This window comes from Otolemur garnettii, unplaced genomic scaffold (genome assembly GCF_000181295.1).
Source record: "Otolemur garnettii isolate 467f Iridium unplaced genomic scaffold, OtoGar3 scaffold00019, whole genome shotgun sequence".
In the NCBI taxonomy this organism is placed as follows: Eukaryota; Metazoa; Chordata; class Mammalia; order Primates; family Galagidae; genus Otolemur; species Otolemur garnettii.
The window spans coordinates 9314121-9332784 of NW_003852414.1; the positions used below are offsets into that span (position 1 = coordinate 9314121).

At 34.7% G+C, this 18664-nt stretch overlaps 1 protein-coding gene across 1 annotated transcript in view; it reads right to left on the reverse strand.

Annotated features, from left to right (window-relative positions):
* GPR158 (G protein-coupled receptor 158) overlaps positions 1-18664 on the reverse strand; it is a 317486-nt gene that overhangs the window by 18774 nt on the left and 280048 nt on the right. The window contains exon 7 of the mRNA XM_003786747.2: positions 10180-10418. Within this exon, the coding sequence (XP_003786795.1) occupies positions 10180-10418 (239 nt within the window). The remainder of the gene's footprint in view (positions 1-10179; positions 10419-18664) is intronic.

Sequence of the window (18664 nt, forward strand, 5' to 3'; positions counted from 1 at the left end):
CAGCTCTGTAAGTTCAGACCACCACCAAGAGCTGAGAGAAAAACACCTTCAGAGCACAAACAGTACTCAAGCTGCCCATGCTGCAAAGATGTTCCGTATTAATAACATTTTACCCAAGTCATCCCCATTACAAAATTATTTTTTATATGGCATAAACAAATGCATACATGATAAAACACTTAGGTTTCACTTCCCAAGTACTTCTTTTAACGTCCTCTTCCATTTTTCTCTAAATCTTATCCACTTAGAAAATTTTAGGTCAAAGTAAAAAATCATTAACAATTCTACCCAGGATAACTCATTCCATTTTTGTTTTAGTCATCAGGTAGGTAGCACAGAAGATATCTCAAATTCTAGCTTGTGTACAGAAGCTTGACATTCTGGAGGCTTCTCTGCCTTTTCTTTGGTTAAAATAAGGACAATTATGAGAGTTACAGTAATTAAAACAATGAGATGGTAGTTCTGATAGAATCTAAAAGTTAGAAGTGACTTTATTAGCTCATGTGGTGAGGGGGCACATTTTTGAGTGTCTATGTTGGCCTAGAAAGGGGTTGGTAACCTGCTGTTACTCTGCTGACCCTGAAGTCAGTTTGAGTCAGCTTTGGGCTAGAGAAGCAAGCGGAAGAAGGGGTACATGGAAGTGGATTCGCCATTAGGACAATGGAGGCCAGGTCGCCTAGCAGTGGGAGCCCTGAGGCCTGGGCGGGAGGAGCTGAGGGACACCTCTGCTTTGCTCCACTACAGTTGAGCTCATCTCACAAACAGCAGGACAGAGCTAGAGCCCACATCTCTTAGCTCCCCACCAGTTCTCCCAGAATTACATCCTTGGGTTGAGGTATTCCTTCATACTATTACTAACAGAGGCATAGATGAAACCCCTGCAAATATTTTTATCCCACAAAAGAAAAAAAAATTTTTTTCAGGCAGCAATTGTTTGTATTTTGAACAGCTAACGTGTTAATTAGAATTGAATAACCCGTGGTAATCAAGTAGTTTTCCTCAGAAACACCTTTTGTCTCCTCAGTTGATCTGATTTCACAGCTATCATCTGTAGATCATGCCCAGTATTGTGCTAGATGCCTGTGTGTTTTATCCACAGCTGTGAAGTTTTTAGTGTAGAACTTGTGACTCCTTTTAAAGAGCCAAGGGTTCAACTCTGAATGCTGGAATTTCCTAATACTATGGGGAATACTGAGGAAAAATAAATCTGGTCAATCATCCTAATTATACCAGGTCACGTAGTGACTGGACTATTCCATTCTCTTACTCACTTGCTGCTAGGGAGCTCTCTGGGGCAAGAATTGCTATGAGTGCTCACACATTTGCAAACTGGCTTTCCTTCGTCACTTCCTTTCACACATCTCTAGAAATTGGACCGTATTTTCTCTCATTCTCTGCTACAGAAAAGGTTGAGAAAGTATACTTTTATCTCTCTCTGGCATACACAATTAGGGTTTTTAAAGTTTGATATGTGTAAGAACTTCAGCAAAACTCAGATGCTTAACAGCTTGCGGACACGCATTGCGGGTCAGGGACCATGATCTGCTCACAAAGGCAGAAGATGAGAGGGCTCTCAGGGCACACAGTCAGGGTCGAAATGGTGAGCCGTGGCCTTCCACGTCCCTCTCCCTGTTGTGTGCATGTGATTGTTTGGAAAGGAAACTGGGTCTTGGATCACTTGCTATCATTATAAAGGTATATTTTTAATTTTTGATCTTCTACAAAATCCTGACAGCACTGACAGTTTATTTTCCTTTGCTTGGGCTACCTCACTAGAAACAGACTTTTTGAAGGGCCAGCTTGAGCACTTTTATAAAGATTGCAGTGGGAGCTACTTATTTATTATTTATATTCTGCCTTTGTGGAAAACTATTTCCCTTCTTTGAGGTGCAGTTATTTGCTAAAGGGCAAAGAGAAAGGATAAATTAATTTATACCTTACTTTGTATTTACGGCAGCAATTCTTTTTTTCTCTTTTGGAAGTAGAAGACATTTTATCTTCCCTGGAAGTTACTGTAAGTTTATAGTTTATAAAATCTTTGAGACAATTTTGCTGAGGTAGGTTTGGCTCAGGACATTGAGGGATTCATGCCGTCATTATAAACCCACTGTGCTGTTGGCCAATGGCCTCCTTCTTATTTACGCTATCGCACGATTTTAACTACTGCAGGGAATGGGTCACACCAGTTTTTTCTCTTAAGATTTTTGCAGAAATCCGAATTGGTGGAGCTGTAAGAACACACTGGAATGCGTAGTCCTGGATTAGCAGCTTATTAAACAGTCATATTTTGTGTTCTTTTCCCTTTCTTTTCTTTCTTCTTATTTTGTAACACCTCCATTGTAAAAAATATTCTTTTTAATTCAAGGCAAAGAACTACCTAAATCTTGCTGATGACTGAATTAATCTTTGGGGTATCTCTGGTCAAGCAATAAGGGAGTTGGTTTTTTTTCCCTTCTTATTTTTCCCACCCCTTAGAATCCTAGGGTTCCACAAGGGAACTAAAACTCCATAAAAGAAACTGTAGTCACCAAAGATATCTGTTGCTCCATATCCCTCAAGGCCTGTCTTAAGACAATCCCTAAACCCATGACAACATTTTCCTTTAATTTCTAAAAGAGAAAAATTGCACTGTAAATATAAAATTAAGGTATCAATGAATTATTCTTTCCTCTGCCCTTTAGCATCATATAAATAACTACTTCTCATGGAAGTGAAGCACTTTTAAGAAGAATGGTGTATAATTAGGAAAATAATTCCTACTTCAATAATTCTGAAAACAATCCAGCTGCTTCAAAAAGCATGCAGAATTTCTAGCAATACAGCCTAAGACAGACAAACTGCCAATGTGGTCAGGGTTTTATCCTTTGATTAAAAATTAAAAATACATGTTTAAAATGGCAACAAGTAATGCAGCATGGATTGAGACATATAGTACATTAGAATAAAAGAAAATGTATGTAATTAATCTAAATCAAAAACATAATCTAAGTCATAGGAAGAGGAAGTTTAATCTACTTTCTGTAATACTCATTAAATGGTGCTTATCTCACATTTCACCTGTCATAATGAAGACTTTTAGAATAATTATTTAAATCCTTAAAAACAATTTCTATTGTAACTCAGTGAGAAAGTTCTGCATTTTTCTCAGTTCTTGATAAACACTGGCATATGACTTATTAAGTTACTGAACACAGTGTCTGTTTTGTGTGTTTAAAATATACCAGGAAAGAGGAGAACAAAGCATGCCATATCAATGAAGAAGAGAAAAGTAGAGATTCTATTTTCTGTAGAGATAATCTTTCATGCAAAAACCATGGAAACAAGTAGTGTTGATCAGTGGAGCATTCAATGTTGGAATTCACTGAAAGCACAAATATTTTAAAATAACGAAATGGGATGTGAACCTAAGCCTATCATACCTGCTATTGCTTATATTTTCTTCTATGTCTATAGCATGTGATGCCAAACTGAAAAGAGTCTCTAGGACCCTAAGAAACCTCGTGTCTCAGTGCACTTTTCACAAATACAAAGAGGTAGGGGCCAGAGGGGTGGAGAACTTAATTTATGACAGGGGCCTTGTCAGAAAATAGTTACTAGATCAACTAAGTGCCACTGAAAAGAGTTGGGCCATACTGGTGATAAGAAAGATACACAGAATTAACAGAAGCCAAGTAGACACGTAAATAGAACTCGGAGTGTGTATTTTGTGCTAGGTCATGAAGGGAGTGAAATAGCTTTACTCTCAATTAGGGTCCTTTTTATCATGTTAGAGTATCATAGCCTAACTTTTAGAAGAAACCAAGAAAATATTTCAGTGCTTGCATAGGTTGATATGAAAGTCTGACACACAAATTTAGCCGTGGAAGTGGGGCGCTGTAAATGTCCTTGACACTATGACGTATCAGCTACTTTTCTGCAGTCTTGTTTCCTGTAGGTAAGGTAAGAATCTGCCTACTTATTCTAACTTATCCTAGTCACTGGTACTGCTTTCAGTGTCTTCAATAGATGTTCTATATGCATAATCAGAAATTAAGTTCTATCCAGCTCAATGTATCAAAGGATGAACTCCATCATATCATCACCTCTGTCATTAAGTCAATGTACTTCAAATTTAGATGCCTTATATTGGAGGACCCTCTCCGCTGGGAATACCTAAATCTAAGTGTAAAGATGTGGTCTACTGGATTCTAGGGTTAAAGTTTTAAGGTTAATTTGAGCATGAGAAGTTAATTCTACTTATTTGTCAGGTTGTATCAACCAATTAGGAAACTCATAGGGGAATAAAGTTGTAACTTTTTAATATGACAAGTTTTAATCCTACTATGAAAAATCCTAAAAATAGATAACTGGCTACCAAGTTACCAACTAGGATAGCTAGATTTAGATAAAGAAATCTGACAATCATACTACTAAATTTTTTTTAAATGAGTATGATAATTACTCCTATTTTTATTGGGATATTTATTTATTTATTTTCTGCATTAATTTAGAAGACTGTTTTCCAGTCTTGGCTCCTTTATTCGTTGACAGTTCTAGAAGGATAGCAATTGACCAAAATTTTCAACAAAAGCAAATCAATTTTATTCTACTTTTAAAATTGTAATTATATTATATAATTTTTTAATTATAATTTTCATTTACCAGGCCAAATTTGTACCAAGCTACCATGTTGGCTGTTAGAGAAGTCATAGGTAGAGGTTCATGAAATGGCTAGGAGTTATCAACATAGTTTATATAATCTGTTCAAAAATAGTTTCTAAAATTTGACCATGCACCTTTACCACTGAAATGAACTCAAGGACCACTGTGTAACTTCTGCAGTTTGAGCTTTAACATGTTTCCTCACAACAGTCCAATTCTGACCATAGGCAATATCACAAGAAAAAGTGAGCTGAGTTCATTCTTTGTTTTTCAGCAAATATTAATCAAGAGCCTGAAAATGACAAACACTGTTTTAGGTGTCAGGTATACAGTGTGACCAATATAGGCAATGCTGCTGAGGAGGATATAGCTACTAGGTTGAGATAGGAAAGAGGGATGAACAGATGGAAGAACACTTCTGTCTTTAGTGAGCCACAGAAAATATATTTAAATGTACTTAGAAAAATTCAAAGCACTGAGTCATATAATGATAAGCAGTATAAGTACTACAGTATTGCTTTATTACAGATTTAGATGATTTTAAAAGAGTTATGACAATTTAGATCTTTATAGAAATTCTAATCTGACCTAGAAATGTCCTGGAACATCCAAATTTTGGCATTTTTTTTCCACCAGATAAATAAAATCATTTGTTAAAAAACTGATTACTAGGTCCGAAAAGCACTTCTTATATTGTCCAATGTCCATCTGTCTTCCATATTCGCAATGTTTATATCCTTGTTTCCCATTAAAGCTTACCACACAATTCTTTATTCAGAGCAAACGAGGTTATTGAAAATAATAAACAGACATAAATGACAATGGGATCCTGAAATTCATTTTCCCCTTCTATGCTTCAAATAGTTTCTTCAAAGAAAAAACTGAGATTTATATAGGTTCAGAGATTTTTCCAACCTGTTTTCTATGCTTGTTTTCTCTTTCTGAAACTTTTGTGGTAGGAAAATCATCTATCTGAGCAGTTTTAGAAAAGCCCTGTGCCCCAAGGAAAAATGGAATGGACCCAGACGTTAAATTTACGACTCATATTTCTAACTACCAGAGCTCTATTTCAGTGGAAAAGCTAGTATTTTAGTGTCGCAAATGATTTTTTATTTATTTAAAAGAATAGATTGTTTTTGACAGGTAAAGCTGACACAGAATGCAAATTTACCAACATATTAACCATCACTTTTTCATTTTTCTCAACTGACTCCTGACACTAATACAAGTATACCTAACTTCTTGACAAAGATTTAAGGTAAAACCTATCTCCTACCACTGCATTTTCACTTAGAAACCAGGGAATAACTTAGCTTTCAGCATAGATTTTCTAGTTGACTGAAAATACATGAATTTATTCTCCATGAATATCCTAAGAATCAAAAATCTAACAGTAAACATGTTACTTATAAAACCACACAAAGAGATCTAGAAAGAGGCATAACACATTTGATAATATTAAATTAAGAGGGTTAAATATGGAGTATCTTGATGCTACATGCTGAAAGAGAAATAAATGGAGATTGCTGTAGGGTAGTGTGGGGGAAAAAATACAGCAATCATATGTCTCAAGCTTTTCAAGGTAGTCTTAATTCTAAATATTTACTCCTGTATCCTCAATTTTTAAAAGAGAATAATGTCATGTCATGGCAGGATAAGCACATTACCAGAACTAATGTTGTAGTAATTTACAGGGCAAAAACGATGACTGGGACATAATAAAAACATTACCCCAAATTTAACTCCCTTTTACCTCTCAGTCCCTGTATTCATCACAAGTCTTTTGATTGTCTAAAGAATCCAGTGCTGTCACCTTGGATTTTTGTGGATATTAGTTTAATTCCTGCTTTTGCTCTTTCTATCTCACGCCTAAACCCATGACCAACTTACCACCATAATCACTTTCTTCTAGCTTCTCTCTCCCTCCATTACCTTCACTGAGACTTGGTTTTGGCCTAAGGAATTGCATTCCCTGCAGCTCTCTCAGGCTTCTACTCTTCTTTCTCCCTTGCCCCACCTTGCCTCAGGATTAAGAAGTGAGCTCCAGGCCTTTCTTGCTCTCTATCTCCTATTCCCCAGTATTATCAAGAATCTATGTACTAAAAGATGCTCCCCCATTTTTTATAGAGAATTTCTATAAAGATTTAAACTGCCATAACTCCTTTATGTTTCACTTACAAGTGAAAATAATTGCTGGTAACCTTTTTCTCCAGAATTTATGGCAGTAAAATATTGTACACTGAAAATATTCTATGATACTAAAGGGCTACTTTAGAGGAAGTGTTAAAGAAGCTAGGAAGGTGTGTCAGAATAGAATTCTTCAGTGAGTGATTCTGGAGCCAAGGGCAGTTTAGATGACCAAAAACTCACATGAAGTGACACAGGTCACTGGAGGTGAGGGGTCAGAAGTCAAATGAGTGTGGCACAGGTTGAGGTGTTAGCTTACCAGGCATTCTCAAAGCAGGACCCGCAGGCCACGCAGAGCCCACGTGCAGCCCACGTGCGGCCGCCTGGGACATTTAGCTGGCAGCCAGTGTTTTTGCCACAGTTGCCTGTCCTGCTTAGCAGCTGACTTGTCCCAGGGCCTGCAGTCTGGCCCTCCAATGGTCTGAGGGACAGTGAACTGGCCCCTTGTTTAAAAAGTCTGAGGACCCCTGGCTTAGACAATATGAGGGAGGAAAGGTAAGAACTTCCTATATAAATATAGGAAGATTTATAGATGTATAGGCAAGAATTTGAAGACTCTTCTGAGGGCTCCTACTTATTTTGTTCAAGTAGAAGTCATCTACTTGGAGAAAAGAGAAATATGGATAGTTTGGAGGTATCAGGAGAGGATATGAGACTTGAAATAATCATTGTGAAGAATGTTCTAATGGTTGATCAGGGGAACAGTAGGAGTGTTATGGAATGGCCAGAGCACAGCTGAGACTAGTTACTACTATGTTGTAGCCGGTTCATCTGATACCATCTACTAACTCAGTTACATACTTTAGAATAACATCAGAATCACCTGGAATGCTTATTAAACACAGATTGAACCAGTTTCCCAGAGTGTCTTATGGAGGAAGTCTGCAATGTGACCTGAGAGTTTTCATTTCTAACAAGGTCCATGGGATATTGCTGCTGCTGGTTCAGGGAACACACTTAGAGAACCACTCTAAGTTTTTCTTCTTTCTAATACTTCTAGCTCTCAAATCCCTGGATCTGGTATGTTTCACTTTTTGAAAGTGCATCCTGAAAGCAATTTAGACAGAATTTACTAATTCATCACATCACCTTCCTGGTTCTCCAAATTCCTTTAAGATGTTGTCAATAAACTCAACCATCTGATATTATCCACAACGTATTTAATATACTCACAATAAACTTAACCATCAGCATTATTCACAATGTATTCCAAATAATCCTCCTTTCTAGTTAGCCATTTCCTTCATGTTTCATGCAATTCTCCATCCATCACTACTATTCATGGCTAAAGAACTTTATAAAGTTTCCTGGGTTCTGATCCAAACTGTTGTCTTCCTTTACTGAACTACTGCACTAGGAGTCTTTATCACCTATTTTTGCCTTTTAATAATTTTGAACAATTCTCATTTATCTATATAATCCAATAGTAAGCTACCTGATGAGAAAAGTCAGGCCTTTATACGTTATATATCTCCCACAAAGTTGGAAGGAGATATATAACATATAAAGTACTATAGTACTCATATAAAGTACTTACAGGCACTCACTGGATTTTGATTGTATGTAATTCTTACTTGTATATAAAGATTATATAAAATAAACTGAAAGTTACTATCAATTATATGTTCCTATATATTTCTACATAAAAATCAAAAACATAATCCCCTTATTAGACTATAAAGTAAATTTTAAGAAGTCTTGAATGTATGTCAAAAGCAGTGTGGAAAAACGGCAAAAAAATTTTAGGTGAATAGGTCATGTTGTTTCTTAGTGTCCTAATATAGTTTGAGTATTATTTTTTTATAAAGCAGAAAAACCTTGAAGGCTTTTCTTCATGGTAATACAAGGAAATAATTTTCCTATTTGGTTAAATTGCACTGAAGAGTATAAAATAATGTGAGAGGTTTCTTTTTTTTGTAGAGACAGAGTTTTACTTTATGGCCCTCAGTAAACTGCCGTGGCGTCACACAGCTCACAGCAACCAACCTCCAATGCCTGGGCTTATGCTATTCTCTTGCCTCAGCCTCCCGAGTAGTTGGGACTACAGGTGCCTGCCACAACACCTGGATGTTTTTGTTGCAGTTTGGCTGGGGCCGGGTTTGAACCTGCCACCCTTGGTATGGGGCTGGCACCCTACCCACTGAGCCACAGGTGCCGCCCTTATGTGAGAGGTTTCTATTGAACAGAAATTTTATATCTATGCAGTTTAATTTTCATATTCAAACTAAAGTCAGAATCAGAATTTCTTCTACTTTAGTCTTATTCTTTACTTTCTAATAGTTATATTGCCCGAAACATAATAATCTTTCTATGTTATCACTGTAACTGTTCCTGTTATATACCTGCCTTATTTCAATATTACAGATATCAGGCCTATAAGATTCTTAAAAATCTTGCTCAGAAACATATTCCTTCATTTGAATTATAAACCAAATACACACATTCTATTAGTTTCCAGCAAAGATTAAATGTGAATAGTCAATCAACAATTGCCAAGTATGGATAAGACAGAAAATGAGAATTAAATTCATATTTTTACTTTTTCATTTTTAATTTTTCAAATAAAATTAAGATTTATTGTGTCTTACTGAGGGGAACAACAATAAAATAATAAAGGTTTGTTTTCATACTTTTTTGGTGTCTTTAGAAACTTTGCTCAAAATAGCTTGATAGTGACGACAGAAAAATTTCTGGATTTTCTGTCTTTTTTCAAAACACTGGACTACTAGAAAAAAACCCAAGTCGTGATGTGGTTCTTCTAAGTTTTACACTTTCTTGGCCATGTAACTCTCTTTACCTTTAAGTAGTATGGCTTTGTCTTTGCATAATACTGGGCCTCCAGAAAATTATGGATAAATTATCTTTAGAGGTAAGCATGGGAAAGATAGATTAATCAGAAATTTTGCAGAGATAATCTCTTTACAAAAAATGCCCTACATATAGAATCTGATATATCATGAGGCTAAAACTATCCAATACCAGCATGCTTCCTTTTTCTCCTAACTAAATCAACAGAATAGCTACTGTTAATCGAATGGGGACCCAATGTTCAGGTGGAAAGCAGAAAGTCTCTCTGTACACTGAAGTTGCCTTTATTCACTGCTCTTTTCATTTTTGGTTTATTTGATTACATTTTCTCAACAAAGCAGGATACCTCTGAAAATCAATGGAACTTCCAGAAAAAGTTTGCAACTCACTTGTCATTCCTGTCATTTTCTATTGTTCTACTGAAACTATGTTAGGCGAAATTCCTACAAGCTTTGTGCAAGAGTCTTGTAAGACAACTAAAAAAGTCAATTACAATGCTACTAAAAAAATAAGATAATCACACAAAACAAGTTAACCACATACCAACTGCTGTCATGTAATCCCACCGATCAATGAGGCACATATTGAAGATGAGGTGATCGGAAGTTTGCCCCTGGCCAATAAGTGAAATCTGCCTCTCCAAATTCTGGCATACTGATGAAGTCCAGCCAATGAGAAACCAAAACACTACCAAGAGTATTACTGCCAGCATCCTCATGACCCGGCCACCAGTCATGTACGGAATTCGTTGGGCTGTTCGTGAAAGAAACACCTTCAAAACCCTAGAAAAAAGCAAAAGTTCACAATGTGAAGAAAAATCTAACACTCAGAAAGCAAAATTCTAAAATTTAAACCCACTGAAATCCACTTATGTAGAGTTCTGTTTTTGTTTTGTTTTAGAGAGAGGATGTTGCTCTGTCAAGCAGGATGGAATGCAGTGGCCTGATCATAGTTTCGCTGCAGCCTTGAACATCTGGGGCACAAGTGATCCTCTGCCTCAGCCTCCAAGTAGCTGGGGCTACAGGTGCACATCACCAAACCCAGCTGATGCAGTTTTAACATGAGAAAAAAACAAGAAACAATACTGCTCACGTTTTTATTTAATTTCCTTTTAGTTCATCTTCCAAAAGCAAAACAAATAACCAATATTAGAGATTATTGAGTCAATAGGTTCATGCATAATGGAATTCTTTTGAGCATGTCTGAATATTTTAAGTAAAATGCTCAGGACTGTAGAAAGATTAGCAGGCAAACACTGTCCAGCTTCTAAGGGTTAAAGAAATACTCCTTAAATAAGTACCTGGATTTTACAATATTATATTAAGTGTAAAACTTTCTTTAATCAGTTGCTTTTACAGTAGAATGTTATTAAAGTTATATTCTGAAGATCATTTCGTAGTACCTCCCTGTATAGTCATTTTATCATGTGACTGATAAATAATAATGAAATAATTATAAAAACAATGTGAGGAAAATTTAAACACTAGCCTAACTGAATAAGGTCAATGCATTAAGGAACAAGATCAGGATGACCTATACGAAATGTGATTTTTAAAAATGGAAGAGTTTTTTCTATATATCTCAGATGAATAGTAATGGCTGGGAATTACTGAATTAGATACCTAAAAATTATTTCATCTCTTAAGTATTTTATGAAGACAAAATCCAACCTTACCATAGGGATCCTCCATCCACCTAATCTTCAATTTCATCTCTAGAGTATTCTCAGCTGATTTTAAGGCCCCATACCCATTTTGAAATTTTATGTCACAAAATTATGATTGGACATAAACCAACATGAGTGGTTTACAATACTATGAGAGTATCCATAGTCAATTTCCATACAGCAAAAATAAATGGATTTTCCCAACTTTATATTCCCTTCTTTAATTCATTTTTTCAACAATTTTTAATAAAAATCACTATAAATCCAGAAACAAGGCAAATACACCTGAAATAGCCTAGATGTATTATGCTATATTTTCTTCCCTGTATATAAATTTTTGGTAACTCTACTTGAATTAACACATAAAGTTATTTTGTAACAGATTCTTATTTATGTCCCCCTCAATATCTTTAATCCTATTGTCCTTCAGTTAACCCAGGAGGTGAAGTTATTTAATTATGAAATACGTGTGTCTTCAATTTTTCTGTAGAACTATGTTAGAAGGGTAGTACTACCAAATAAGGGTACAAGAGAAGATCTCTTAACCACCCTCCATTTACCTTATTCCCCAGATTAATGGTTAGTCTCACTGGAATGCTGCCCAGTGTCATGGTGAATGTTAACACTAGCAGGTAAGTTGCATTAGTTTTAATACACTTCAAGCACTTTTGTTCCAGTCAGTTTAATTGCTATTTGTTATGAATCAGTTGTATTTGTTTCCAAATTATGCCCATTGTTATCATATTATATAATTTATAAACATTAAATAATTATTTATTATTGAGAAACAAAAGGATATTTGTGTAAAATCTATCTTGAATGCTTTGGGAAGATTAAAATAAGACATTAAATAAAATGTCAACTTAGAAGAAAATGGAGAAATTTGAATAAGTAGGAGTGATTCCTAAACATAAAAAGCTAGAAAGATTCTACACTCAGATTATTTCAAAAAAAACTGTTAGATTCTCACTTATTTTTCAAGAACCAACACTGTGAACAGAGTGTAACTATTTCAACACAAGGAGGTAGATAATGCATTTTGCTGATTTATGCTAGAAAGAGAACAATAAACTCTACACATAAAATTCACAGTCCCCTAAAAGGCTTTATTTTAAAAAAAAATGGTGAATGATTATTTGTGTATTTTAAGTTAATAGTGTCTATACACTTTTTAAATGCCTTTCTGCTTTAAAAAGCTTTATCAATGAATGGGCCATTTACTAATCCCATTATATTGGGTAAGAAGGCTTTCATTGTAATTAGCAGACAAAAGATTCAAGAATTCTCCCTTAGACCTGAGAGAAATTTCCTGAAATATTAATGCTTTTGTGAGTTCCAATCTCATTTTTTGCTGGAGAAACTTGCATCATCGTGTATACACAATTGTTTCTAGTTGTACACCTGGATAAACTCTAAATTTTGAATGATGAGGATCTCAACAGAGAACATGACCCATTTTTCTGGTCTTCTATACTTTGGCCTTCTACATTTCTATACTTAAGACATAAAAAGAGAAAATTGTTCCAAATTCAATTTTCACTCTTAATTTCAATGCTAGAAATATAATTATAAATATAATTGCAATGAACAACCATTTATAGAATGACAACCACGATGTTAGGCATCATGCTAGGCAACAAGGAAGGCATAAGATATGATTCTTGCTTTCTAGAAGAACCTAACAATCTAACTAGAAATAACTTTGCATAAATCTCTAGGCTTAACTTGAAAAAAGTTTGCAAATAGCTACTGTATGAAATAGCATATATTATGTACTGTATGTTACTAGTATGTCTAACCTAACAGAATGGGTGGTATTTGATCTGGACCTTGATATATATCAATAGTGGAAATGAAAAATCATGATTAAGCTATCAGGACATAGTGTAGTTTCATTAAAGGGAACCATATAACAAAGAAAAAAGCAGGAAAATGTAGGTTGTCTTTAGGGATAGTGGCTGGAACTGCTTGGCAGGAAGGGAAGTTTGGTCCTCAATACTCAGAAACTCCCAGGGAGTTTTCAAGTTACTGTGAAGAATTTCCATTGGGTTGAGAAACAGTGATTCAGAGAGAAATGGTTATGATCTATATTTCCTTTCTATGGCTAAGATGTAGAAAACAATTTATTTTCTGACACTGGAAAGTTTTCACAATCCTCACTGAAATTCTAAATCTCAAAGAAAGCCAATAATGAACTTGTTAAATAACTGTCTACTTAAAAAACTTCTTACTTAGATATCTGAGGTTTGTCTTTTGCAGAGGAAATCTATACAGTTCCACTTTGGTACTTTTTAAATAAAGAAATTCCAAATGATCAGAAATATTCATGTTTTCCAGATAACCCTTTGGGTATTTGTTGTAGAGGCTAACTGAGAATTCGGGATTGTCATAAATCTCCTATCTCATTTCTAGAGACCAAAATCAAAGCAAAATTCCTCATGAGTCTCCCATTATTGATTTTACTGGCTTTCAAGTAATAGGAAAAGTAATAATACAACTCTGCACTTGAAGTGTTTCAGAATATTGGTTTTTGCAAAATGGAGTAAGATGCATTTTTCTAGGATTGCCTCAAGTAAAATGAGGAAACTCTGTTATATTTGAAAAAAATGAATTCTTCTTAGCTTATATAAATTTGCTCCTAGAAATCAAGTTATAAAAAAGAATACCTAGACATGCATTTGTGTAAGATATAACTGGAGAAAAAGACTATGATCATTAGACTTCCTAAATAGATGACTTTTCCACTAGATACTGCCATCTAGGTCAGTGGTTCCCAAACCAGTAGCATCAATTTTGTTACAGACTAAGATTCTTAGATCCTATCCTGACCTACTGAGTCATACAGGAGGGAAGGCCAAACCCTTCATGTAATTCTGAGGAAGCCTAAAAGTTTAAGAGCTACTGCTCTAAACAAATTTTCCCAAGAGGTCTAAGATTGGGGCAGGTGCCTTTCCAATAGGCTGACTGCTCTATAGGACAGCCTGCCAGATAAGTTTTTGGGTTTTTATTATGCTGACACCAGAATGTAAAGCTTCTGTCAATAGAAAGTTTTCCATTTTCCAGAACACTTGCATGTGGTTCTGATTTTATAGCATCTCTTTTGTTTATAAAAAAGGATGAAAATATACATCTTCCATCCACCCACTCTTCTGTTTTTAATTGGAATAATCCTAATGTCCTGAAGTGTTCCATTCAAATCTAATTTCTACTAATCTTACTGCCTTCACAGAAATTCCAGAGAACAAAGGCTTGAGATAAAAGGTATAAGGTAATGGTTACCTCTTGTAAAATAAAGCCACTCAATTGTTGAGAAAGAACCTTGAGAGTAAACCATATAAAAAGGCTGGCTGGAGCTTACTGCTAATTGTTTTGCTTTCAATGGTGAAGCTTTTCATCAATTTCTCAAAATTTCATTTTTAGAAGTAAACTAAAGCTACTTCTTGGTCAGAGGACAAATTTCAAATATGTATTTTTTAAAAAGTTGGCATCACCTGGATGGAAATAGGTTTGAATAGATATGAAATTCAGCAAGATTGTTATGAGTATATTAGGTTATTAACATTACAAAAAAGAAAGTTCTGGATTTCTCAAACATATTGACAAGTATTTTTGTCAATTTCAGTGGGCTGCTTAAGTTCCCAGAGCTTATTGTTCGTTCTTTCTTTCTTTCTTATCTAATTACAGACCAATAGAAGTAGGAACGAAGAAAAAAAAGAAAGGAAGAGAAGGTGCAAGACTGTTACAAGTCAAATCTTCGATGGTTAGAGTTAAAAAGAACTTTGGGGATTCTATAGTCGAATCCTATTAATATGTGTAAAAAGTTCTGAGGCCCAGGGAGAGAAGCCATTTATCTAAAGTAACATAGTGAGTAGCAGAACCACTGCAAAACTCTTATCTTCTTATTATCACTTGAGCAGTTTTTTCAGTTTTAATATTTTACCAATATAACACTTAGCTGGCTTAGGGCCATATCATCTTTACAAAGCACAGCATGAACCTGACTCTCTAAACATGCCACGTCTTCTCTACTTTCCCATGTATACCACTGCTTTGGTGTAAACTGATTAAAGTCCTACTTATCCCTGTAGATTCATATTAATAATTTCACTCTATTTAGATCTTTGTCTGATGAGCCTTGGTCACAAAATTTTCTTCAATAATCACCACTACTCAATTGGTATTTCTGATACTCATATTATCTTCCTGCATCAAGAGATATTTGTTTTCTAAGACCCCATGAAGCTAGCATAGAAAGGTAGAAAGATTAAGTTGATCAATTAGTTATATATGTCCTACTGATGGTAATGAGGAAGAAAAAGTTTTATAGTTGTCATTCAGTGCACACACACGTGTGTGTGTGTGTTTTAACAAAAATAAGCTAGAAGAGAAATAAATAAAATTGAAAATCCCAGAAACTGGAAGCAGCAGACAGAAAGCAGGGAATTTGGAAGAATTTTGATAAACATAAAAAATGTGAGAGGAAACATTAGCTCCTGTTATACACTGTTAGTACTTTGCTAAATCCTAGAGATTTGGTGATGAAAATGGCAGTTATCTACCTGTTCTCATGTTCATTCTAACTTAGTAAACATACATGAATAGGCAATTAAAATACAATGTTCTGGGGGAGTGGTATCAGCAAAAGTGATGAAATTGGGAACTCCAAAAGTCCATGCACCACTAACAGCAATGAATAATCTAGCAAAGGATATTAGAATCAACTTTTTTGGAATTCTAGAAACTAGAAACTAATTAGAAGCATACAAAAACCAGGAAGACACTTAATCACCCAAGAAGCTCAAGAACAAAGTAGGATAAACTTAAGGATACTCACATTAAGACATACTATTATCAAACTATTAAAAGTTAAACAACATCTTAAAAGTATCAAGAACAAAGCAACTCATCATGTACAAGAGATCCCCAGTAAGATTAGGAGCTAAGTTCTCATCAGAGACCATGAAACCCTGGAGGTATATATTCAAAATGCTGAAAGAAAAAAAAAAGAAACCCTGCCTGCCAAGAATTCTATACCTGACAAAAATCTCCAAAAATGAAGGAGAAATTAACACAGTCCCAGTTAAACAAAAACGAAGAGGGTTTGTCACTAGTAGAATCCCCCAACAAGCAATATTAACTAGAATCCTTTGGGATAAATTTAAAGGACATTAGAGAGTAGTTCGAATGCACATGAAGAAATGAAGAACACTGCTAAAGGTAATTACACTGGCAAATATGAAAGTCAGCATTAATGTATTTTAAATTTGTATTCTACCCATTTTCTATATGACTTGAAAGACGACTGTACTAAATAATAAGTATAAATTTATGTTGATGAATGCACAATATTTAAAGATATGATTTGCAACAATATCAATGTAAAAGAGCTATATGGGAATAAAGTTGTTGTATACTACTAAAACAAAATTGGTATTTATTTGAACTAGATTGTTATATATTTAGGACATTAATGGTGATCCCTAAGGCAACCACTAGAAAAATAACTAGAAAAAATATAATAAAAGAAAAAAGTGAATCAAAATTATATACTAGAAAATATTAACTTACCACAAAAGCAAGCATATAATGGAAAAGCTGAGAAATGAAATGACATAAGATATTTAAAAACAATGGAAAATGAAAAAAGGCCTTCCTCATGGGTAATTATATTAAAAATAAATATTGACTAAATCCTCTAATTAAAAGGTAGAGCTGGTAGAATAGACTTTTTTCTTTTTTTCTGAGACAGAGTCTCACTATGTCACCCTCGATAGTGCCGTGTGTTGAGAATAGACTTTTTAAAGTGACTGAACCACATATTATCTATAAGAGACTCACTTTAGATCCAAAGAAACAAATAGGTTGAAAGTGGAAAGATATTCCATTCAAATAGTAATCAAAGGATAGCTAAATTAATAGTGGATAACATATACTTTTAGACAAAATTTGTTTAAAGAGACAAAAAATGGCATATAATTATAGAAGTGTCACTCTCTTGAGAAGATGAACATTTATAAATACATATATATCAAACATCAGAGTTTCATAAAATAAGAAGCAAATACTAACTGAATAATAATAATTGAAGCTGGAGACTCCATGTTCTGCTCTCAGTAATCAACCAAACGTCTAGGCAGACAATCAGTAAGAAAACAGAGGGCTTGAACAACATTACAAACCACCTAGACATAACAAACATATACAGAAAACCCCACGCAACAACAGAAGAATACACATTCTTCTTATGTACAGGTGGAACATTCTCCAGGACAGACCACATGTTAGACCATGAAAACAAGTCTCAATAAATTTAAAAACATGGAAAGCATACAGTGTGGCTTTTCTGACCACAATGTGTTGAATTACAAATCAACAGCAGAAATAACACTGTTAAAGTCACAAATAAACATTAAACAAAACACTCTTACCCAAAGGATTAAGTCACAAGAGAAAGTAGAAAATAATTTGAGATAAATGAAAATAAAAACAGAATATATCAAAACTTATGAGTTGCAGGAAATGGAGAGACTTGGGGAAATTTATAGCTGTAAATGCCTATATGAAAAAAGAAGAAACATATAAAATCAATAAACTAATCTTTTTACTTTAAGTAACTAAAAGACAAAGAGCAAACTTAACCCAAAGCAAGCTGAAGGAAGGAAATAATAAATATTAGGGTGAAAAGAAATGAAATGTAGAGTAGAAAAACAGCAGAGACAAGAAAAAACCAAAGTTGGTTCTTTCAAAAGATCCAGTAATTGACAAACCTTTGCTTAGACTAAAAAACAAAAGAGAGAGAGAGAGAAAGAGAACACATTACTAGAGTCAAGAATGGAAGTAGAGATACTGCAACCAATTTTGTGTAAATAAAAAGAATTATAAGAGAATACTATGAATGGTGAATTTTATTCTATGTGAATTTTATGTGAATTTAATGAGATTCATTAAGCTTAAATTGTGGGCTCTGCGCAAGTTTATCTGCAGTGTGATAATGTTAAACTTATGTATACCCTTCCTTATTCACAAGAGTTCAATGTGCAATCTTAGATCTGTAAGACAAGATGGAGGAAATCTGATACTATACCATAGATAACTCCCTCAAATACAGGTCAACTGGCCCTCCTGTATTTTAATTCAATACCAACACGTTTCCTAAATCACTCCTTGGAAGCTGTTTCAGTTGTAACAATATTGCAAATAAAGGATTTTTGATAGCAATTGCCACTCCAAAGATGTTCAATTTTTAAAAGTTTGGCATGGCTCAGCGCCTGTGGCTCAAGCTGCTAAGGCACCAGCCACATACACCTAAGGTGGCGGGTTCAAATCCCCAGCCCAGGCCTGCCAAACAACAATGATGGCTGC